The following is a 24,109-nucleotide window of genomic DNA, read 5'->3' as shown; positions in this document are numbered from 1 at the left end:
TTATTAGAATATGAGAACCCATAAAGGATGGTCTAGGAGCAAACTGATTATTCTTTCCATATAAACAGTTTCCACTGCATGTCTCTTGGAGTCAGAGGGTTAGCACGTGCATCTTGCCAGCCCTGGAAATTATTCTAAATCAGTTCATCACATTCCAACCCAACACTTCTTCTGATTACAAAGTTAACAGCTTGAAATGGACATTCTAGAATTAACCCTGTGACCTACTTAATTGGTGACAAGGAGAGCATCAAACTGTAGCGCAAGCGCCAGGCTAAGAGTGACAGTGCCTAGCGATTCTTGAGGCTCCACTACTTGAAGCAATACTGGAAAATGGAGATAATTGCAGGTTTTTCATTTCTCTTTTGGCCTGTGAAAGTTTGCTTTCCATAACTGACTTTCACATGCTACATATGTATATTTCTCAATAGGAAAATATCAGTGATGAGGCGCAAGATGCAGCTTGATCAGGCACTTGGCTAGTTTGAAGGCACAAGGGAATTTCTGAGAAAGGAATGTAGAACACTTAGGATGGGACAGTTATTCCGAGCTGCCCAAAAACTCCTTTAGGCCAATGCCTGAATGTTTTCCATCAGCCCAGTAGCAGATGATATTAAAGTAATACAGGCCAGGGAAAAAGAATTATTTCCTAGATGAAAAGAGTCTTTAAAATTCATTTCCAAAAACAAGCAAACAAGAAAAACCCAAATCCTAATTTAACAGACAGGCCGTACCCTCTGCAGGTTTAGCTAGCTCACCACAGACTCAAAAGAGCAACCATGCTGGCACAGCAAAGGGGGCAGGAACACACAGCTAGGAAGCAGCAAAAGGAAGTGGGGCTGTGCTACTGATTCCATGCACCCCTAAGATGGCTTAGTTGCAATGTGAATCTACTCCCTGACTGATACCCAGCCTATCTTTAGAAACATGCAAGACAGGAATCAACTGAATGAGTCTTATTCTCTGAGTATAAGACTTGACAAGTCTGAGTGTGGTTTTTAAATGCCTGAACAAGGAAGGAAAGAGAGATTCTGGTGATGAAAACTTTTTGTATGATAAAAAAAAATTTCAATTTGAAGCCACACTGTGCCGAGCATTAAAGACATCTTTTTATCTTTGGAATTATTTTACAGTTAATTGAATAACAACTCTAGATATAAAGCCTCTACTGTATTTATTCTTGCTCCTTGGATTTGCAATGGGAAGGGTTTAAAGAACTGTATTTTATCCATTAGGTTTGGGAACTCACAGTACTCTACATTGTTTTAGTGTACTAAATTTAGTTGACTTCTGTCTCTTTCAATTACCCTTCTGAAAAGGACACGTGAAAAATAATGTCTCTCTTTATATCACTTGGTTTGCTGTTGATTAATTCTTCTCTTCTAGTGCTTGCTTGTTTTGTAGGGTAGGGAGGACAGAACAGCTTAACGGGGGAAAAGCCTTAAAAAAGCTCTTTTTTATGAGTTTGAGCTTGTAGAGACTTTCCTTTCATATTTATATCTCATCAATAAAATGTCATTGCTGATAAGGACACAAAAGTCAGAAAGAGAATAAGCTGAATCTTAACTCTTGTAAAACAGGCCAACTGTAAGAAATCCTGAATGTAAAAATAAATTCCTATGCAGGATACCCTCATCGCTAATGTGAAGCAAAACTAAATATGTTTTACATATTTAATCTACTGACTTATTCATTTTTGCCATAGCAAAGAACTGTAGAGGCATGCCCTAATTCTTAAAAGAACTGTGCTTCCCATCAGATGTACTCTTAGACACTTCAGAAATAGTTCAATTCCATTCGGTATCACTTATGTGCATGCCCTCAGTACAGCTATGTACAACTCCTAACACCCCTCCACCTCTCAAAAGGAGGTAGAAAGTAGGCATGAATTCTGGGGCAGGTCTTGAACTCATCTTCTTCTTTGCAAAGGATACAAGAGTGAGAGGCAAAGGGTTTCTGACTGTGATGTCCTCCAACCATCAAATAGTAATCAAATACTTTGATGAGGAGGAAGCAAAAAGATGAATGCATTTTGGTGATCCGTTTAAATTTCCAAAATAGTAATTGCTGAACTTGACTGCTCTCAAAAACCTTGTTCTGAAAACAGAAAGAAGCAGCAATGATTTGCCCTGAGTTTCTGCAGAGTCTGAATGATCAAAGACACACTGAACTTTTATTCTCCCACTATTTTTTCAGTGCTCAGACTGGGCTGACACGCCAGAAAGACCAAAAAAAAAAAAAAAAAGGCTTTTGGAGAGGAAGAAGGGCTCCATTCAGAAATTCAGTATTTGTTTCCAAATGTGTTGGAAATGTTAGAAGAGTTTACCTTAATACATTTAATAGTGCTTCATTAATTATCAAGACTAACCTACCACTGAAATCTAACATAGAAAATTTGGCTTTGATCACGTTTGTTTGATTGATTCCCCTGGAGAAATACAAGGCAAGAAATCCATATTCTGTAATAAGACCTGGAAGAAGTTATGACAGGGATGAAATACTTTCTAGTGCATCCTATGATAGTGCTAGTGCAATAAATTGGGTTCAGCTGCAAAGGGGACGATGATAAATATCATTTAAATTTCTTCACTTTCCTTTTGTCAAATAGGCTGGACTCACCAAGGACAAGACTAGTATCAAAGGCAAAGGTGCTGACATGGAAGCCTACATGGAATAGTTGGAATTTGTGACTTCTTGGAGCCAGGCATCTCTGGTGCAGATATCCTAGTGTGCCTTTTTCCCATCCACCTACCATAAGTTCTCTAAGCTTTCTCTTGATGAATGTCTTCTTCAGCCATTGGGACATCACCATAAATTGGAGAAAAACAGACCACTAGAGTTGGTACAAGTATAGGTTACTGGAAATACCCATAAATTCTGCTATAAGATATATAGGTAAGCAATTCTGATAGTCTTTTGTGGGCTTAAATAAATTGCCAGCAGATTGTGCACTAGAAACATGTCACTGCTTGTGATACTACAGCAGGTATGTTCTTGCCTATAACTGGAATGCACCTATTAGAGCAGAGTTTGAAATTTACCAGTCCAGAGAAGGATATCTTCTTCAGGTTGTGACAAAGGCTACAAAAGAACAGAAATCTTAATAGAGATTCATTATTTTTTTCTGTATGAACAATGTATTTAATGAACGTTGTTTCTCAGTTAAAGCTCCACTTCATGAGCAGGCAGTCATTCTCAAGACAGTAAATGATGCAAGTCCCTTTGCCACCAGAGGTTCAGATCTTTGTTTGGCTGGTGTTCTACTAGGCTGATCAACTGTTGGGCACAATATCCCCTGGCACTGCTCTAAAGAATTTCTCCATTTAGAATTAACACTTGCAGTTTTAAGATGTTGGATACTCTCCATTGCTTGCTGCTGACCTACATGGGCCATCCATGCATTCAGCAGGTTTCCACAGCAAATAAGCTCCCAGTGGAACGTGAGACAATATACAAAAATCTTTGTCCATCTTCCCATCTAGATACTTGAGAACTCACGAGATAATTAGAGACTTATAATCTATGCTGTCTCTCCCTTGGGGAACATTAAGGCATTACGAAACTCAAACACTTGTGAGAAGCCATACCAAGACAATATATCTCCACAGAAAATTATCATGCCTGCAGAGTGAAGGAATACTCTGGTGGCTGAACATCAGACAGTAATATGGCAATTGGCATCTGGATAAAACTGCTTTCCAGAAGAAATCCCTTCTTCGGTACAATTCTTTCATTCCCAGTTTGAGTGTCTTTTAGAAAAACAAATAGGATTGTGGAAGGCAACAGCATGAGGAGAAAACACGGTGAACTGTTGGCTTCTCTGATAAGTCTTCAGATGTGGCTGTGGGGAGAAGTAGAGGAAAAATGGATGGAAGGGGGAAAGCAGTGTCTGTAGATGCCACAAAGGGATGGACTGAGGAGACGCTGGGGCGCAAAAGAGGAACAGAGGGATGGAAACTAAGGCAGAGTGCAGAACTTGTCCACTGTTCCTGTCCTCTTGAGGGTTCCGTGTAATATCACAGACCTTGCCAAGCTGGGAAACCAAGCTGACCCACAGTGACCTAATGGGTTCCCCAGTACCCATGCAGGACTCACTCTTCTGCTTCCACAGGGCTCTGAACATTGCACACGTCTCATTAGAGCAGTGCTTCCCATATCACCTAGAGTTCTCTGCACCGAAAGCAGGAAAAAATCAGATTGAGCAGGACTGCAAGGGACAGATGAAGGAAAGAAGCTAGATGGATTTACCTTGCTTTGCCAGGCAGACATGATGAAGAGAAAGCAATGAAGAAACTGCTGTTGTAGGAAAAGTCCACACCTTGAATCTTCATCCCTAGGCAAGGAGCAGAGAACCTGTCCAGAACAGCAATCCCATTTCCCCAGTTAGAAGCACAACAGTCTGTTGTGCCCTGGCCTGCACCAATGCCTGCCAATGCCTCAGGTCTCCTCTGGCTCTTTGTTTTCAATGCTCTTCAGGGCAATGTACACTTTAATAAGGCTAATAATTAGACTAATGAGGCTAAATAATTAGTCTAATAAAGATAAAGTACTTCTTGGAATATCCCAAAAATTCCCTTGGAAGGCAAAAGGAAAAAGCATATTGACATGAATTAAGTAAAATAATAAATAAAATTCATCTTGCCATAAGCAGTCCACATCTCACATTCTAGTACACCAGGTGCTATGCAGATGGGTAAGAAGACAACCACCTCTCGAAAGAGTTTTAAAAAAAGCTGACATGCAAAATCGGTGAAGAACACAGCAAAACACAAACACATTTCAATAAATTTGTTTCTCACTCCTGTGGTTCGTCATTACCTTGGTTACAGTACAGTTAATCAAGGAATGTCAAGTTCAAGTACAAGTTCTGTGGGTTTTCTTAACAGTTATCATGTTGCAGCGTGCAATTTCACTTATGAATTACAATGCCCTGTTCAGGCATCTCTTGCAGCTTTGGTTCTATCACCATGCTTAAAGGAGAATTCAGAAGTGTGCTAACAGCCAAAAGTATCATTGTCTTCCTTGCAGACAAGGAGTACATTTTTAGAGGAACATAACCTTGATTTTCAGAGATACTGGATACCTGCAGCTCTGACTGGCTTCAAACGATTCTTTGGGCACTACCAAGTCAGGCTTCCCTAATAAAGCACTAGAATTCACCCCCGAAACAGACCAGGTTCCACACAGAGAAAGTATTCCGTTCAGAAATACCCTCAAACTACCACCTCTTATGAAAGTGATTCCTCTGTAGAGAAGGGATAAAAAAGCATTCAAATGTTTTATCTGCATTTTATCTGCTCTAATATCGAATAATTCTGCAAGGAAGTCATATCATCTTGCAAAAACACTAAAAATTCAATGTTTCTTTACCGTTCCTTCTGAAATGCACGTGCATGTTTCTCCCCTTTCTTTTCAGCACCTACTGCTAAATTAATTGCAGGATTTAGAGAAAAGGTGCTGTGCTTAGGCCAGAAACAGGTGACAAGTTTCAAAATTGTTTTCAGGAGGCCTTTGCCTTGAGGAAGGGAAAGAAGCAATCAGTGAGATAACTCCCTGCCACACACAGAACCAGCTAATGTATGAAGATAACAGAGGCAAAATAGTATTGCCAGTCTGTAAAGTGGTGTATCAAGCGGCACCTGGTCTGGATGAGTTTTAAATTCCACCTCCTTCCACGTTCGACAACACCAATTAAATTAAACTTTTTTTTTTTTTAAGTCTATGAATTACTGATGATCAGCTCTTGTCACTGACAGAAGGAAGTAGTTGTTAGACCAGGCCCAGATATTTCCATCAACACGTTGTCTCCTAACTATGGTACTGTTTGTTTGCTCTGCACCTTCCGCTGTGCCTCCCACCAAGCACTATTACAAGTCAGGGATCGCACGGCTGCTATCGCAGACCCACTCTCACCATTCCAAGGGAACAGCCCCATAACGGAGATTACTGGGACTCTAAGCATCAAGGCATTTTTATTTTTTATGGATATATCTGTTTTCAGACAGGAATTCAGTTTATTAGGAAAACTATTTTTGCTCAGGTTTAGCAGCAGATCTAAAAAATTAGCTGGAGGGTTACTCACTTTCATGTAGATCCAGTGTTCCACTCCTCTCCTGGCAGAAAGGAAAAGGAAAGTACCTTCAGGTTTTCAAGGCACAGATCGTGCATTTCTTGTGGTAGCAAGTAATTTCTTTTAACATTCTGCTGTGCAATTCACCAATTCCCAGAACTGCATGTTATAGTTTGCATTCTGAACAAAGCTAAGTACCTTCCCTTCCAGGGCTCTTTTGTCTTCTAAATGCATCCTCCTTGGTTGTATTTCATGTTATTGTATTCATAGTGCTTCTGTATAAATGAACATATTAATCCTTAATTTTCTAGGTTTTTTGTTCCCTTTGCCAAGGAAGCATTTTTCTTCTCTCAGAAGCTGCAGATGCGGATTACCACTGTGCCAGCTTCTTCCTGTCTGGAGTGGTCTGGCAAAAGGAATTAGTTGAGGAAAGTTCACATTCATAAAAATGTGTATTTTCTTTTCGCTTCTACCGTACTTCACAGCTGTCTCGTTGTGTTCTCATCACTTTTCTTTCAAGCATTACTTACAAGAAATCTATCACAGCTGCTATGGTCTGCAGGGCTGGAAAGCTGACCTCCCACGACAGGGGTAGAAATATGGGAGGCAATCTTTCTCCTATCCAATGACAGTTCCTCCACAACTCTTTTACCTTTTGGGATATCCATGAGAAAATGCAAAGCCTCAATGTTGACTTGTTGCAGCATTCACAATGGTGAAGAAAAAAGCTGTCAGGATTCAACTGTCAGCAGCTTAGGCACTTGTGGAACTTGAGGTCCATTTGAAAATACTTAAACTATTTCTATGCAGTAGACCTAAGTGCAAGAAAGGAATTTAAAAACATTTAAAATCTGGTGCGGAAGCTTCTATTTGAAAGGAGACAGGTTTAGGTTGGCATGAGAGAAAACAGAGAACTAAAAAGAAATACAAATGTGATACTGATGGTGACTTCATGTTGCATTTTTCAGAGCTGTCTGGCTTGCTCTGCATTCAGGCAAAATTCAATTCACTATAGAGGTGTCATCCACAGAGATAAAGAAGGCCTAAAATGAAGCAAAGGACTCACCTTCTAAATCTTCAGCTGTTCAATCTAGAAAATATCAGGGAAGAAAACCCAAGTGCATGTGAATTAGCATGCAGTTATATAAAGCTACCCATAAGATCCTGACTGGGACTCTAGGAATTTCTAGAGAACTGTTGATGCCACCATACCTGCTTTCTCCTTGTCTGTGGAAAAGAATATCAGGAAAATCAAACCTCAGACAGATAAAACAGCTTCCTTCTCCCTTTCACTGCATCAGTGCAAAAAGTCCAGCACCTCCAAACAGCACGATAAGTGAAGGAGCTGGCACCTGTTGCCAGAGAGCTTTTCAAACCAGTTTGATGTTCCAGTCCAGCTACAAGCAACAGGATACAGCTTGCGTCCAAAGAGCACCAGGTCTACGTCTTGTCTAACAATGCAACTGGTACACTTGTCGAAACTAATTTAGTCTTCCCACTATATATGCTAGAAAAAGAATATGCAAAACTGGTTATCCAGATGTAATCTGATATTTACCTCAAACCACCTTCGATGAAATTAGTGGTGCTTATCTGTCATCACCCATACCGGGCACTGCCAACCACCATTGAAACAACACATCAGCAACTAGTAGACTCTATTGAAACTGTAGCAGTATTAATATCTAGTTCTCAAGATAGTAAAGATATCCAAAAAAAAAAAAAAAAAAGGAATGTCTAAGAAAGACATTATTTGCCACAGCATAATCCAAAGGCTGTTAATCTCCTGTCTGCACTTTAAGAAAACAAAGGAGAAAAATCTAATTTAAACAAGTGCTACTAGGAATAAAAAATTCAGACTGATGTTACATTAAATTACTCAGGAAGCTGAGGTATCCAGCCATAGTCTTTAGAAAAAAAAAAAAAAAAGAAAATTATAGGGTCTATCAATTACAGAAGCGGTGCTCCGAGCCTATGTGCTGGCATGCTTACAGTTTTTTTTATGTCTGGCAGGATGTTTTACAAACTAAACTCAGCAAGATGACAATTCCACCAGAAGGTGCTTCAGATGGTTTTGCTAATAATTTTGATCAGCTGAAATGGAGAAAAACATCACTTCATTTATTTGGCTTTTCCAGAACCTGTCAAATCTGAGCAGAACCATTAATTGCCCCCTTCTGTATCCCCCGCAAGTCTCTCCCACCTTCTCCCAGAAAAGACACACTTCCATTTATTTTTTTCCTGCAAGTACTCTCGATAATCAGCCTTTGTTCCCAAAATGAATTTTGGTCATCCTTTGTGCACTTCCTTTGCTAGAAGGAAGTGCCGTTTCTTGAGAATATTCATTGGAGGCTGGTACTGCTACTGCTGCGAACATGCAAGTGCTAACCACCATATATTGGCTTTTGTTTTAATAGCCTTTTAACCAACTTTGTTAATGGACTGAATGCAATTTAGATATGGAACTTGGCTAAAATGTAGCTTCAATTGGCTATTAAAATTTAAGAGCCAACTAAGATAGCTAATTACAAAAAAGCTCCAGTGATAATGCTAAGCAGAATTAGTAATAGCAAATGACAGTCTGTCTAGTCTTATTCCCAAAGGGAAAGAAACTCTTAACTGAGAAGTCAACCAGACAACGTGCAGAAAACCTAATTGCATTACTGGTATTATGGCATCCCAACTGGCAGCTCACTGGGACAAAACAGTGAGTAAAGTCTGTCAAACTACTCAGGAAAGCAACTGACCCCCTCCCTTAATGCTAGCTGCAACAGATATCAGGAATTATTATTTGATTTGGAACTATTGGGAAATATTCTTGTAAAGATTATCAACCTAGCACCATCTGAAAAATAACTTATACCTATTCTGAATTTGATTCTCTCTCCAGATATTTTAGATTAGGGAAAAAAATAAAAAAACAATCTGTCTGAACAATGTTCAAGCAGTAAAAGAAGCATTCTCTGCTTCATTATCAATATCCTCATTACACCATCAGCTGAAGTGCCGACTAGTTCTCCTGTGAAGATTTATCATGTATGGTGGCCACTTTGAAACATAGGTAGCGGAGTCTTTAACATTCCCTACTCAAGTGTCTCCCTGCTGTGCCTGTAAATGTCAGTCCAGTTTTTTCACGGCTGTGCACACAGATTAGAAACAGCAGGAGAGCTTGGGAGTATGACTACAATACCAGTAAGGACACTTGTCTTCATGGCACTGCTCAAGTGATTCTTGGAATGCAGGACCCTGCTGTTTTCTAATATTTACACACAACTGGAGTCATCAAGAGCAGTAAATGCAGTCTAAAGGCAGCTTGCTTCTTTTGTATTAGGGGCTTTACTTTCAAATGGGGATGTCAACAAAAATCTACTGCACCCTTCTCCTCTTCTAAAGTGGTGTATTTCCCCATCACTGTTTTGCAAAACAGTAAAAACATGTACAAACACATACTCTATGCAATACATACAGCAGTAGTGCAGACATTATCACAGCCTTCCTCTTGGCTCATCCTGGCCATCCCACAGTTTAAACATCACTGCAGTTTACTGTGAGCCAGAGACATTCGTGCCCATGAAGACGGTAGTTTTATATGCTGTTTTTTGCGAGCAGAGACAAGACCTGAAACAATAGTCATCTAGAACGGAAGGTGATTTATAGAACACTTGCCAGTAAGAACTTTTTCTGAGACAATTTGGGGTGGGAAGAGTTAGGGCAGCTTGTGAAATCTGCAGCTCAAACATTCAAAACAGGGATGCAAAAATTTGTTTATTGCAATTGGTTTTGGTAATATCAAAAGAAAACATATTCTTTCCAAGTTTTCAAGGAGTAAGTTTATCAATAAACAAGCTACTAAAATGTCAAACAAGTAAAGTATAAAAGAAAGATGTTAGCTTTGAGTATGGAAGACAAGAGAATACAATATACTTTTTTGATAATAGTTCTTCAGAATAGTTTAACACTTTTTGAACAAAATTATTAAATGAGTTAAAACAGCAGCTTGATTTGAGATTTACATACGAGGGGTTTCAGCAGTCTTACCGTTACTTCTGAAGTAGAATGCTATGCTTAAAGCCATCAGGCACACTTTGCTAATACCTAAGAAAACAAGTCCGTAGAGCAGTCACAACAAAATGCCAAGGCACTACAATTTCTAAATATGTTTTTCCAGTTTTATTTGAAAACAACACATACCCTTGTTTTCAAAACATAAGCTCATCGTTCATTTAGCATTTGATGCTAGAGCACATTTTTTCAGTGTGTAGCTACCCAAGCATTATACAATCAGCTGAGCGGTATACTCGACATCCGCACGGAAACACAATCCATTGGCTCATATGGGTTCCTTTTGGTTTGTCAAACTTCATAAAGCAGTCTCCCTGATGACAATTATGCTCATACCCTAATTATATGTATTTGCTGTATCTAAATGAAAAGTAATGGTATTTCACACTGAAATTAAATACTGCATTTTTTGACTTACAACACTGAAGACCCAAAGCCAAGTGAAGTGCTTTTAAGAAGTTTTTGTAAGCTTACAAGTTTCTTGACTATTAAAAAAAGGTAAACCATTATTTTCTTACGAGAAGCACAAGTGAGTCAGGCTTTCACTAGAACAAGATAGCTTACAAAGTTATTCTTCACATTTATAATGCCTCTTCACTGGTATAAAACAAAAACCTGAGGTGTGGGTTGAGGAGGGGCATGGTTTTTTTCTTTTTTCTCTTTTTATTTTTAATGCCCTGGGCCTTATGTCTGAAGTTCTGGTCTCTTTTTTTCTTTCCAGAGAAACTCTGGATAATGGGAATTATGTGAAAATGATACAAACACCATGCAAAAAAAAAAAAATATTCAGTACCTGTCCTACAAAGAATTGTTTAAACATTTTATAACAAACTAGAATGGAAAGGTGATTTTTCTTTTACTCTCTTGGTTGAAACACTTGAGAAGTATTTAGAAGATGTCTCTACCATTTCAGACTCCTAACTCCAATCATCTGAGTGTACATCTAAGTGACCTCTTTTGAATTTATTGAAAATTAAAAGAAATCAGATACACTACAGTTCCTTAAAAAGTACCCATAACAAAACTACATTAATGCTGATTTCTACATTATAAAGCAGAAAAAAACCTTTCTTTTAGTTTGCCTTTATATACACAAATTCATGTCTTAAAGAATAAAAATGCATCCTCACTTCAAAGTTGGCAAAATTTTGCATCAGTACTAAAGCATACATAAATTATGCAAATATTTTAATAAAACATTTATTCTTAAAAAACAGGTACAAACAGCAGTCCAAGGGTGTTTTTTGCTTTTTTACAGGAGTAATCATGTAAAAAGGAAAGTAATAGATTCCAGTGCTACAGTAACTGAAAAAAAAAAAAAACCAGAGATGAGCTGAAGAGCAACATAATTTTTTGCTCCATTTATTATTTACTTCTGAACTCTCTTCCTGGTTGCTGTGCCTTTCTTGGCTTTTGGTGAGGTCATCTGCCGTGTTCTGGTAGCTACTGCTTCTGCAATTCAATCAAAAAAAAGACAAGATTTTCTGTAAAATAATAGAAATAGATGACAAGAAGATTCTTTGCAGTATTTTAAGAGGATAGACTAGCTCCAATGATCCATTTAGTTTTGATTTATATGAGGAGGGAAAAAACACAGCAGAATTTACCACAATTTCTGGGCACCAATATTATCCTGAAAAAACACATTATGCACGCCAGTTTCTCAAACCACAGTTACATACTGCTGAGCCAATTTAATAGCTCACCTCCACCAAAAGATACAGTCAGATCCTCTTCAAATTGTAAACTCCTCCTTCCTCCCCGTATGCCAAAATCCTGTTCTGTGATCCCTCCCACTGCTGAGTCATTTTCGGTGCCCTTTGAACCTCGTGCTAAGTTGATCTAGCTCTGTAACCTGTAAAGTTCTGTAAAGAACTTTCTTTTTTGGGCTGATGGCTTATTTAGTAAGTTGCAGCTGCCTAGACCATTCTCAACCAAGCTTATGCAAGAGTTGTAGAAGGCACAAAGACAGAAAAAAGACTTTTGTTTGGCAGCATTGTTATATCAGCTCAGCTATCAGTGCAACTTAACCTTCAGATTCAAAGCTATTATTTGACAATATTTTATTAAAAAACATAATGAACATAGCCGTCTAAATGGCTCTGAAATGAACTGAGCCTGAGTAAACCCTGGCAGATAAGTTGTTCAAGAAGACCACACTCAAAATGAAGGGGAAAAAAAATTTTGCTCATTTACATGAATCACATTCATCTTGTCACTTCTGAGAAAATATTACATATAATAAAAATTGCTACCATTTTCAGATACACAGTAGCAATGACAAGTTTTTCATCTTCTATTCATGGTATTTTCATGATTATTTTTTAATCCCAATTTCCACCTTGAAGTCAACATGCCTAACTATCTAAATTTCTCCCTGCTAGCCTATATATAACCCTAAAGTTCCTGTCAACGTCCTAATCTGTGTTACTGACACAGAAATGATGTAAGATTGAGTTTCATGGAAGTCCTTTAGAAAAAAACTGCTTGCATAAGACAATAACAGCCTTTGAGCAGTGTGAGTCACTGATCATTCAAGCTCAATGAGTAAATTTGGAGGAAAGAAGGAAGCAGAGAACAATGCTCAACAAACCAAAATAGTCTCCAGTCCATCCAAAACCAAAACCACACCAAGAAAAGCAAAGAATTATTGCCTATTTTGCTTTCATGTTTGTTTTATTTTACATAACTTAATTTGCTCTTAAAATGTTTTGAAATGGAAAATGCCAAAATCAACTTTGAAGAATTTTTCCATTCTTGAAAATGAAATGGAGAATGAAGAAATATTTTTTGTCCAAAATCATTTGCTGCATTCAACATAAAACTACAAATAGATTTTGTCAGACAATGCATCTTTGATTAATAAATCACAAAACAACCGACAGCTCTAGGGAAGATTTCTTATTGAGAAGAGCAGCTTTATCAATGAAAGATCTATTCTGGCAAAACACCAGACACCCCCCAACCTCAACTGCTATATAAAAATCAAATCCATTCTGGTACCCTTAGAAGTTCTGGTAGCTGAAAAGCTGTACAAACAGGTATCAAATTAAAGTGACTATTAAAGTCACTATGTAAATCATTCCTGCTCCCAGCTGACATACACAATACCTTCAAGTATTAGTTTATATTTGAACTCAAGTCACACAATATTTCAGCAACTATCATTGTGAATTCTAGCAACAGACTTATCTTGTGAGCTTTTAAATTGAGTAGTTATAGTGGCAGACATGCTCAGTTATCCTGTCAACTGTACTGGTTTTCCACTCTGCTAAGACTTTTTCCTAGAATTTTTGTATTGCAACAGAAAGTAGAGAATAACCAAAGTTTTCTCCTCCAAAAAAAAAATAATATACAGCCTGATCTTTTTCCCATTCATTACTCTTCACCAGTTTCGACTGAGGTAGCTGATTTTTCTTTTCATCAGATTATAAATCATATGACCATACGCAGCAAAGGCAGGTCAAATTCATGCTCTAATATCAGGAAGACTGTCAATGCAAACGATGACCTTAGAAAGGAAAACACTACAGGTGTTTGTTTATTGAGGAAAAAATGTGCTATCTAGTTTTCGTATTTGTATTTCAGGAATGTAGTATTTCATGTGTAGTCGAGTACAATACAAAAGAAGCTTACTAACTCCTCGCTCAGAAAGAGCTTACCCATTTCTAACTGCCCATGCTGGCACACCAAAAAGGAGAAGACAGCCACCCTGCCTCCAAGTTTTCCTTCACCGTTATTGCATTAGCGAGTTCTTTTCAAAGCTTTTCTAAACAAACATATTCATGAAGAATCTCCAAATAGATCATACCAAAAAGGAAAAAAATACTTGTCATGGCCCTTTATTCATAATTTCAAGCTTACGCAGCAAACGTACTATCTTTAAGTATCTGATTAACTTACGTTAAACAAAAAACAACTGCTCTCAACATGTTTAGGTTCAAATTTTGCAGCTATTTCAGAACTGAAGGCCTATACCAACAAGCTCAACTGCTTTTTCCAAAATTAGTTAGCCCAGTAACATATATTGCCCCTTTCCCACAAACTTTTCCTGTAGGAGAAACATCAGTTCTGTTTCTGAAAACAGCAACAGTCCTGTGCGGGCAGCACCGACTGAGGGTGCAAACACAGCTATTACAAGCAAGGGAGAGGGCTTTTACAGAGCAGATTAAACTGAATTAGGTTCAAACAGCAATTTAAATAAGGAAGAATTATATAGGCAAAAATAAACCAGATGGTGTCACTGCACAGCTTGTTTTGAGACTGTAACAAAGTTCAGCAGTGGTATAGAGTCCCACAGGCTCTAGAGGAATTATTAGACAAGTTGACTATACTATCTGATCCTCTCCGTGTAAACAGTATTATAAAGCAATACTACAAAAGAAACCCAGCAGCATTCTATGTAGTTTTGGGTTCTATCCTTTAAGAAAGCTGAAAAATGAGAAATATGAGGAAAAAAAAAAAACAGGAGTGGTGATCATGGTTTCTAGCCGCCCCCCAACCCACCTCCCCAGAAAAAAAAAATAATAATAATAATTGAATTTATGTAGTTTATCTATAGAAAGGAAAAATAAAAGGGCGAGATGGGATGGTGCAGCCTTTTGTACTCATCAAATTTGCATCAAAGATTGCTGCAAAAAAAAGCAATTTTCATATCCAGGTTAGATGTAACAACTAATAAGCTTAAAATTTCAACATGGAAAATTCATCGTAGCAACTAAAAGTATCAAAAGAAAATACTCCATCTTATCAAGCCCTTTTCAGTAACAGGGGTAGTTAAGTATTAGAAGAGGCATTGACCAGGCATGTTTTAGAACGTTCATCATGGAGGTTTTAAAAGGAAATTTTGGTATGTATGAAGATTAACACAAGTGTAGGTAGAAAAGCCTGTCCTTAAGCTGGTGTATGGAGCCCACCACCTTTTCATGTCCCTTCTCATCTTATTTTCCGATTCTACGTGCACCCTTCTCATTCCACTTGCAGAAAGAGAAATAAAAATGTACTCAAATCAAAAAAATGAAAAGTTTCTACAAATGACAAAGATTTCTTTGGTAAAAACAAGCAGAGAGAGTCCCAAGCTTCCCATTTAATTGTCAGCTTTGATGTAAACGGACAGTGAGAGATTCTGAGCATGAAAACACCACTACTAAGCAGATGAAATCAGGTATGACGTAGGTGTCACAGGTGACTGCTAGATTACTTCATGGGCTAGAATATTTAAAAACAGAGCCACATACAGATTTTAGACTTGAAGCAAATATCAGGTAAGTGAAAAAAATATCTAGCAGAAAGAATGCTGCAGGTGAGCAACTGCATCACTTGCATATGCTGAATTTACACCTTACAAAGACTGAGCACATGCAAAGGCTCTGTAGAACGGTTGGAAGGCACCAGCAATTATAATCTATACAAGTTCTTAAAACTACACTTGTCATAATCATCATTAAACAATATAGCTATCACTTCTTGACCTCAAAAGAAAAGAAGCACAAGCAGTTGAGCGCATTGATCAAGTGTAGTAAGGTTTCCTTTTTTTTCCCCTCTTTCAAGAAGATAAAAAGTAAAGATGAGTATATAGTTCTCTGACAGGCCTTTTCCCAGCTTATCCAGGGAACCCTGCATAGCTGATGAAGCCCTGTAGTGTAACACTTCTCAAACAATAATTTTCTGGTATTTGGAAGACTGCTGAAGCGACTGCGAGGGCAACAGGCAGCAGTTTTGGTTAGTTGACTTGTTCCCTCTTCTCAGCAGTTCTTTTCTCTACAAAAAACTCTGAAACTTGAGTCAGAAAAAGGAACAGAGAGACCAGAAGAATGGAAACATGGGCTTGAATTCCAGGAAATAAATGACTGTGGGGTGGGGAAGAGAGAGAGGAAAGAAAGTATAGTTGTGGGGTGGGTTTGGCTTTTGGTACTGTCCTGAGTCCTGTTTCCTGATAGATGTTTCCTATAACAAATAAAGCCAATACATTTCTGGTGGAAAAAATTGAAAGACATCAGGACACAAGAACTTACTATTCTGTGGCTTTCTACCTGCATATTTCCTCAAGATAACATTGAGTCTATGCGTGTTCTGTTAAAAATTTCAATACAAAGTTGTCCCAGATAAAACTGAAAGCCTGATTTACTTCTATTTATAAAAACAGCTTTACTGAAGAGGTATTAAAACACAGTAGTACCTATACATATAAATCAGTAATCACATGCAGCATGTATGTAAAAATAGCCCTTCTATCCATCACACAGCAATCTGCAGGAAGAAATAAGTTTAAATATTACTTAAATCTTAAAAAAGGTTAGAGTTCCCCATGAAATTCTGGGTCACTACACTACAATACAAATATATCTTTTATTTTCTGGAGAAAAATTTTAATTTCAAATTTTATATCTGAGTTTGGATTGCAATACTTGTTCAGAATACTGCGCTGTATCTTCAGTTCACAGGAAAAACAACAAAAAAGTAGACACCACTTTTATTCTGAAATGATAAAGCTATGCAAAAGTGATTATATAAAACAAGTAAAGTGATTATACAAAAACTTACCCCATGGAAAGTTTTCCTTAGATTTTTTTTAATACTCTTAAAATATGTTACATTTAATAATTTTCATTAGCAGCAAATGAAAGAAAGGTGTTCCATGACATGCAACAGGGAACTTTAATGTACTTTATATTTTAAAGGTGTTCACGTCTTAAAAGTACTCAGAAAAAAATGCACAGAAAAATGCTTAAAACATAGAGGAACACGAAGTAGAAAACTGTGTTCCAAGCAGACACCGGCATAAACAAGAGCATTCCCATATTTTACAATTAAATTTGAAATTAAATTTGGCACTTACCATCATCATGAGCAAGATTACATAAGTGAAAGAACAAAAGAATAACAGATATAATGATTACAACTATTGTAAAGTACTGGTTTTGCTGAAAATGTTTATACAAAGACATAAAATTAAGAGGCAAGAATTTACCTATAAGGTATGCATGGGTGTGGCCTACAAAGATGAGGAAACAAGTAGCACCACAAAAAAGCTCAACCCTCCCCCCCCATAATTTGCTTGAGGACAAGACCAATAATTCTGTAAATATAAAAATGAACCTGAGTATAGATTTAATCCAACATTAAGTAATAAATCTTGCTTGAATCACGAAAGAAAAGATTTCTAGGACAAAAACCCAGATACTGATTTATGCAAAGCCACACAATGTAAATAAGCATAATGCTAAGTACCTATTAATTGAGAAATGCTATTAAACCTCCACTTTTGAATGCTTTCTAACCAATCCATGAATATAACTGTTTTCACATAGAGCTGTTCACATGGTTTTATTTTTTTATACTGCAATAGTAACCAAAGACCTCAGTTAAGGTCTTAACCATGTTAGATGCTGTACAGCAATACAGACATGCACAATTCCTACCCCTAGCAGTATTACCTATTAAAAAATCCCATTAAAAAACGCAGGACTTTGAATGTCATGTCTACATTAGAACTTCACTCTGTATTACCTCTGTATTATCCCAATTAATAAAAAGCAAAATTGTTTTTAAAAATCACAAAAGAAAAAAGCTCATATAAAAAATTCTGTTTGATACAACCCATCATCGACCCCAAGATTAAAGAAAACTCCCAGTGGTGGTAGCTTTGAACATAGGACTGTTTACAAATTCTCAGCAAACTCTTATTTTTGCAGTATTTATGCTATTTTCACAAAAGTTCCTTGTAGTAGCTGCCTATTCCATACATTGACTTTAAAAAAGCATACTAGAACTATTAATATCATGCAGTACAACCCTGCAGAAGCGTTGGTGGATATGTACAGTGTATGCCAAAATTTGGTATTTTGCTGTAACAGCATCATCACTTACAAATTTGCATATTTTACATGAAGGCAGCTAATACTGAAAATGGAACTATAACAAGGTGTAAAATAACTTTCAAATAGTAATTATATCTTTTGATAGTATTTTTCCTGGTGGAAAGAGATTGACTAATAGATTATTTCAACATCATCGATATTACCTTGAAAGGGTACCTTTCACGGGACAAGCCTGCTTGTCCTTTCTTAGTTCTGCTCTTTCTCCCCCACCAAGCCTGGGTCTCCCTAATCTCAGCAGTAACAGACTTCTTTGCTGGCAGAGTCCCTACAGACAACTGAGCACCGTGGTGTGCTCAAACTGCTGCACAGCCGGATCAGGGTCTTTTGGGGCCAACTGATCTTTTGGACTGGATTAGACAAACTGAGTCGTCAGATGCGGTTAACGCCAATTAGCCGAACAGCAAGAGGCGGCATCAATCTTCTTGCCACCCATAAGTCCAAATACTCATGAGATGTTATCTGAACACCTCAAGAGCAACCCCTATCCAGACATACCTATAATAAAATAGCATTTCAAAATATGTTAAATGTTCTTGTATGACTAAACTTCAATTTCTACAATTAAGATGCATCAGGAAATTATCCGTTTTAATGGATAGCAAACTAGGATTTTTTTTAGTCACGGGACTAACCTCATAAGGGAGAAGACAAGTCCACGGGAACATAAAACCAGTCAGATTTGGAAATACAGTTCTAAATATTTCTGTAATCAGCAATTTCCAATTTATCAAAAGCACCAGAATCATAAGATTATGAAAGAGTTGCCTTTTCCTTCAACACAGATTTATGAATCATGTAGTAAGTGGTAAAGCTTTTAATTCCAAATTTGAAGACAATGAAATGAAGAAGTACATGCATCACTATCTAAAACAATTTGGTATCTAAAATAATTTGGTATCCCCACCCCTGCTTGGTATTCATTAAATTGAGTACTAGAAAAAGGTGAAATTAGAACCATTTAATTTGTAAATCTGTTGAATTAGCAAAAAAATGTTTAAATGTAAATTTATGTTCATCACTGGTTTTAACCACTGGATGCTGAAAATTCATATACCTTCCCAAATGCCTTTAGTTTAAAAAAATCTTAACATTTATAAAAAGCTGATGCTAACACTTAGATTGCAACTCCTGAAGCTTTTTCATTTCAGTCTTTGAAAATCTCAATCCACAATCCCAGAGGAATAAAAAGTGTAATATATAATATAATATAAAGTGAAAGTATATTCTGTTCATGTGCACCAAAACACAACTAGTACGTAGTCAGCTGTATTTTTAAATATTTTGTTACAAGGCCTTCAATAAAATCTGCTAAAACCAAGAATAGAAGTCAGCACCATGTTAAATAACTGTATTTCCTTCAAAGAAAGTATAATCTGGCTAATGTTATTTTAGCCGCTGACAGACTAGAAAATTCATAATAAATTGAGATCAACAATTCAAAAGGCATTCAAGTTAGAGAAATAACCACTGATTTTAATGATCAGAATTCTATAATATAAACAGCTGAAAATGAACAGATCAGTGTTACCTTCTGGAATAATACTAGCTTAATTACTTGTACTTTGTACCACACTGAGTAAATATACTAGAGAAAATTCATAACTTACCAATATTACTGTCTTTGAAACGTTACATTTTTCCATCCTGCTGTACTCCTCCATCAATATTTTTTTAAACAAGACTTGTTTCGAGGTAGAGTCTAGTGCCACCACTTTATTATTTTTAGGCTACTTGACCATGATAGATATTTCCTGAAGCACTGCAGCCCATGAGAGGGCACCCACACATGAGCAGGGAAAAAGCATGAGGAAGAAGTGGCAGACAAAGTGCTGCGTACTGACCATAACACACACTCTATGCCCCCTGTATTCCAGGGAGTGGAACAGAATTGTCTAGAGTGAAGAAGCAGAGCTGGGAAGGGCGGGAAGGAAAGTTGTTGTTTGAATGTCTTTCTCACTACCAAAATCTATTTTAATTGGCAATAAATTAAAACAATTTTCCCCAGTTGAGTGTGTTTTGCCTGCAACAGTAACTGATAAGGAATCCCCCTCCCTATTTTTGCATCAACCCAAGAGGTTTTTCAACCTCTTTTCTCCCTCTGTCTCACCGATGTGGGGAGTGAATGGCAGGGTGGGAGCTTGGCCCTTAGCCAAGGTTAACCTACCACAACAGTAGATGTGACTGTAAGAACGATTTGACTTACTAGAAGAAGTAGGCTTCTTTTTTGCTGGACTTCCTGCATCTTCCACTTCTGCTTCACTGCTCTCATTAGTTGCAACTGCTGCCTTTCTTTTTTTCTGTAAAACAAATGGCAATTGAACTCAAGACAAGGGAAGACCACACAAAGTAGAAAATATCCTCACAAGGTATTCTGTAATTTTAACCATTATTCCCACATATAATATATGAGGTCTCCAGTTGTAGAGAAAATTTATTCATATATTAATGCAAGAATACTAGTACTAGGCAACAGACAATTTAAAAGTTCAGTTCCCCTATCGACAGATCACATTAGGAGTTGAAATTTTAATGTATAAAAGCACAAGTTTTTATGATCAAAACCTATTTTTATTTACATTGTGTAACTGGTTACAAAGGAATCAATCTGAAGAATCTTAAAGAACAAAGAAAAACATTTTACGCGAAGTTGATGTTAATTGCTTTTTCTTTAGCAATTACACTTCATTAAATTCAAGTTTATCTGGATCCTGGCTTCTGAAGGCTTTCTTTGCACAGCTTAAAGGTACCTAACACCCACTGATGGTACGTTATTATTTTTGTCTAATAGCAGCTATGGGTTCTGTTCCAAAGAGAGGTACTTGGGAAAGCTGAACCCTATTCAAGGTACATTATCTTAAAACCTCTAAACGCATAGAACTATTATCTGTGTATTATAATTAATCTTACTAGTGCAAATTATTCTTAAGGCTAGAGGTTTTTTTTTCCAAAGCCACATAATTTTTGCAAAGGATGAGTTGACCTGTATCCGTATCAGAGACATAGCTGACCATTTTAAGCATTAGAAGAGTTTACCTCTTCCTGAATTGTGTAAGACTATAGCTTTACTAGTACAGCTTTAAAAGTGGTTACAACTTCACGTGGCTCATGAGAGAAGGGGAGAGTGCATTACATCTTTCCTTTCCAAAGTGTTGCTTCATGATTACCATCTAAACCCTGCTGGGCTGAACAGATTGGTTCGATAATTACATACAATAACTGCAGTGGGCAGGTAACCCTCAGCTGGCACAGGGCAGCTCCCCTGTGAGAACTTCCATATGCAAACTGCACTGATGGAGTGCATTAGGTACATCTTTCCTGCCGGTGCACAGGCCTGATTACCGCCAGCCAAGACTCCAAGGTTAGCATGTCAGCAGATTTGTGATGCATTAGGCAGGAATAAACACAGACACTTTTGTTCATTCTGACCAAAATTAAGGAGGACTATTTCAGCGCAGTACTGCTTTTATACGAGAGATAATGCATTCCTCCCAATTGTACTAGAAAACATTTTAAACGCTCATCAGAAAAACAGATATCCGATACATGCTACACAAAAGCAAAATACATTTATCTTGTTTCCAAGCTTATTTAATAAAAATGGTTTCTTAATCTTGATGCAGGTGAATTACATAGCAATAGAAATCAGACAGCATTCATCTGACAAAAGCAACACCTGCGCATCTGATGCTGAACGTTAGAAGGAACTACAAATCACTAAAAAAACGTATTTTACAATTTAGTTGGCTCCCAGTATTTCCTAGTGACTCTTAAGCACTAAACAAAAGTAAGATGTGGTTCTTGCCCTAAATAATTTAGTCAAGAGTTCCAGATACCTCCTTCAACACATGGTATTGTTAGCTTCTTGTTCAGCTAGAACTATTATAAAATACCACACACATGAACCGACATGCATGTATTTTACAGAAGTAAAAAAAATCTCCAGCACAACTGTGGACTGTGTTTCATTTACTTATACATCTGGGGAAACTTGAGTCATGATACAGAAAATAAAATGTTAACTTTTAATATAGCAGGCATCTGTGAGTTTTAGCCAGATACCCATATACTGGAAAATGTCTGAGATTCCAGACCAACCATGCTTATACGCAACCTTTAGTGCACATCGTGGCTCAATTAGCCATACAAGCTGACTGCACAAGAGAATCCTACGTTGTAACAATTTAGACAGAAGGTAAAAATTCTATTCTAGTTATGAAATACCATAACTTCAGAACACCAAATAATGCTTTTTAGACAATATTACGGAAGATTGCCCCAAAGGAATTGATGAGTAGGTGTCTTAAGTCCTGCCAGAACTGAAAAGTCAGTACTACCAAAATGCCACATACTCTACAGTAGAGGTTAACGTCTTCTTAAGGATGGATGCCAGACTCCGTTTTTCTTTTCTAAATTAAACATCAAGCATGCCAAAAGAAATTTAGCATGTGCTAGAATATACTGGCTTTCAGAGGCAAGATGCTACTGATCACTGGTATATTACCTTACAGAAAGCAGTTTGTTCTGATAGTTTGGAACTTCAAGAGAGCTTACTTTTCAAGCAGTTGTCAAGTTAAGCTTCTTGCCACTGCTCAAAATAATATGCTAATTGAAAATACTTAAGTTTTTCCTTTCTTCCTCTACATATCTAAATGTTCAGCATTTCTGTAGTCCAGCTCCCTCTCAGCTGGCAGATCTTGTCTTCCAGTTCTCCTGGCCTCTCATTAATGCATGATACCCCCTGGAAGACACCCTGACAGCACTCCCAAACATATATTCTGAGCAGGGAGGCATCCTGCTGAAAACCCTCTTTCTATTCATGCTTGAAGGGAGGTGCAAGATACATCCTTGGAAGGACGACCAGTGCAATCTATTTGCCTAATCTAGCCCATCACCACCACGGTTCCAAGGGCTAGAAAATCCAACGCAGAAGCAAGAGTCCTTTGACCTGGTATTTTGTCAAAAGCAAGCAGACTGTGTTAACCTGACTTCAAGCAAACAATCTTATTCCGTATGGACAACCTAGCAGTAGCTACCACGAAGTCGCTAGTACAAAGTCCACCGCAATATTAATTGGAAAGCTGAACACACTTTTTCAAAAGGGCCAGCAACATCCTTTGTTTTGCCTAAGTAATTGGATGCATTTGTGATGACTGAGCAAGCTGACCGTGCATGTGCTTCTTAAGGGGGGGGGGGGGGGGGGGGGGGGGAAGGGCTAAGTGTAAAAACATTAATTGATGCTACACATAAGAACCTATGCACAAGTATTATAACACCCTTTGAGAATGGTCTTGACTGATATTGGCTATGTAAATACGATTTTTGAAGTTCTATTCCACTGGAAACGTGCACCAGCCATCTCTGCGGGACAAGGACATTAAAGGTCACAGCTGCTGGCTCTGCAGCAGGCCAACTTACTCAGCAAAGAAGCCAGCCAACCATTACAAACAGATTTATTTATTTTTTTTCCAAAACACAGGTCTCGAGCCATGTCGATCCACAGGGGGAACAGAAGAATTTATGCTAATAAACTCTCCTTTTGGACAGATCTTTACACTCGATTTGGCAGAAAATACTACTATAAATACCAGGGCCACGGAGTCTTAGCCAAAGTACTATTTACTGGGCAAAATGAAGCAAGGAAGGCTGGAGATAGATATATCCTTAGAAGACTTTAAGAACCTACAACCTTTTTCTGATGTCAGTAAGCAGGCAGAATTCTTGCAATATTATCCTGTATTGTAATTCTCGGTTCCCTGGTTCATGCTAGAGGAACCAATAAACTGCCCACCTGTTATTAACAAATGCAAGTGCACAAGTAATAAATGCAGGTTGAAGTACAGGAATAATATTTATTGTTCAACTGCTTGCCCATTTTTTATTCTTATTATAAACTGTTTTTGCATACTATTTTCCTAAAACATAAGAAGTTCTTAGGCTGTATTCAAATGGAAGTCCAAATCTAGAGTTTAAAGGCTTTTTAAATACAAGGAATAAAATACCCCCAGTCTACCATTATAATTAGGGTTCATAAATAACATACTAGGTCACTGCGAATACAATATGTGCATTCCAGTACCAAATACATGGCATAAAGATG

At 37.5% G+C, this 24,109-nt stretch overlaps 1 protein-coding gene across 2 annotated transcripts in view; it reads right to left on the bottom strand.

Moving 5' to 3' along the window:
• Nucleotides 1-10,225: 10,225 nt before the first annotated feature.
• The window catches only part of VRK1 (VRK serine/threonine kinase 1), a 33,515-nt gene continuing 19,631 nt past the window's right edge, over nt 10,226-24,109 (bottom strand). For both annotated transcript variants that reach the window (XM_048070444.2, XM_013181480.3), the window contains exons 12-13: nt 20,216-20,309; nt 10,226-11,584 (exon numbers count right to left, since the gene is read on the bottom strand). In XM_048070444.2, the coding sequence (XP_047926401.2) occupies nt 11,502-11,584; nt 20,216-20,309 (177 nt within the window). In that variant the 3' untranslated portion in view covers nt 10,226-11,501. The remainder of the gene's footprint in view (nt 11,585-20,215; nt 20,310-24,109) is intronic.

Source organism: Anser cygnoides, chromosome 5 (assembly GCF_040182565.1).
Source record: "Anser cygnoides isolate HZ-2024a breed goose chromosome 5, Taihu_goose_T2T_genome, whole genome shotgun sequence".
NCBI classification, from domain to species: domain Eukaryota; kingdom Metazoa; phylum Chordata; class Aves; order Anseriformes; family Anatidae; genus Anser; species Anser cygnoides.
Note: the sequence above shows the minus strand (reverse complement) of the source record. Positions and strands in the feature narration are given on the sequence as shown.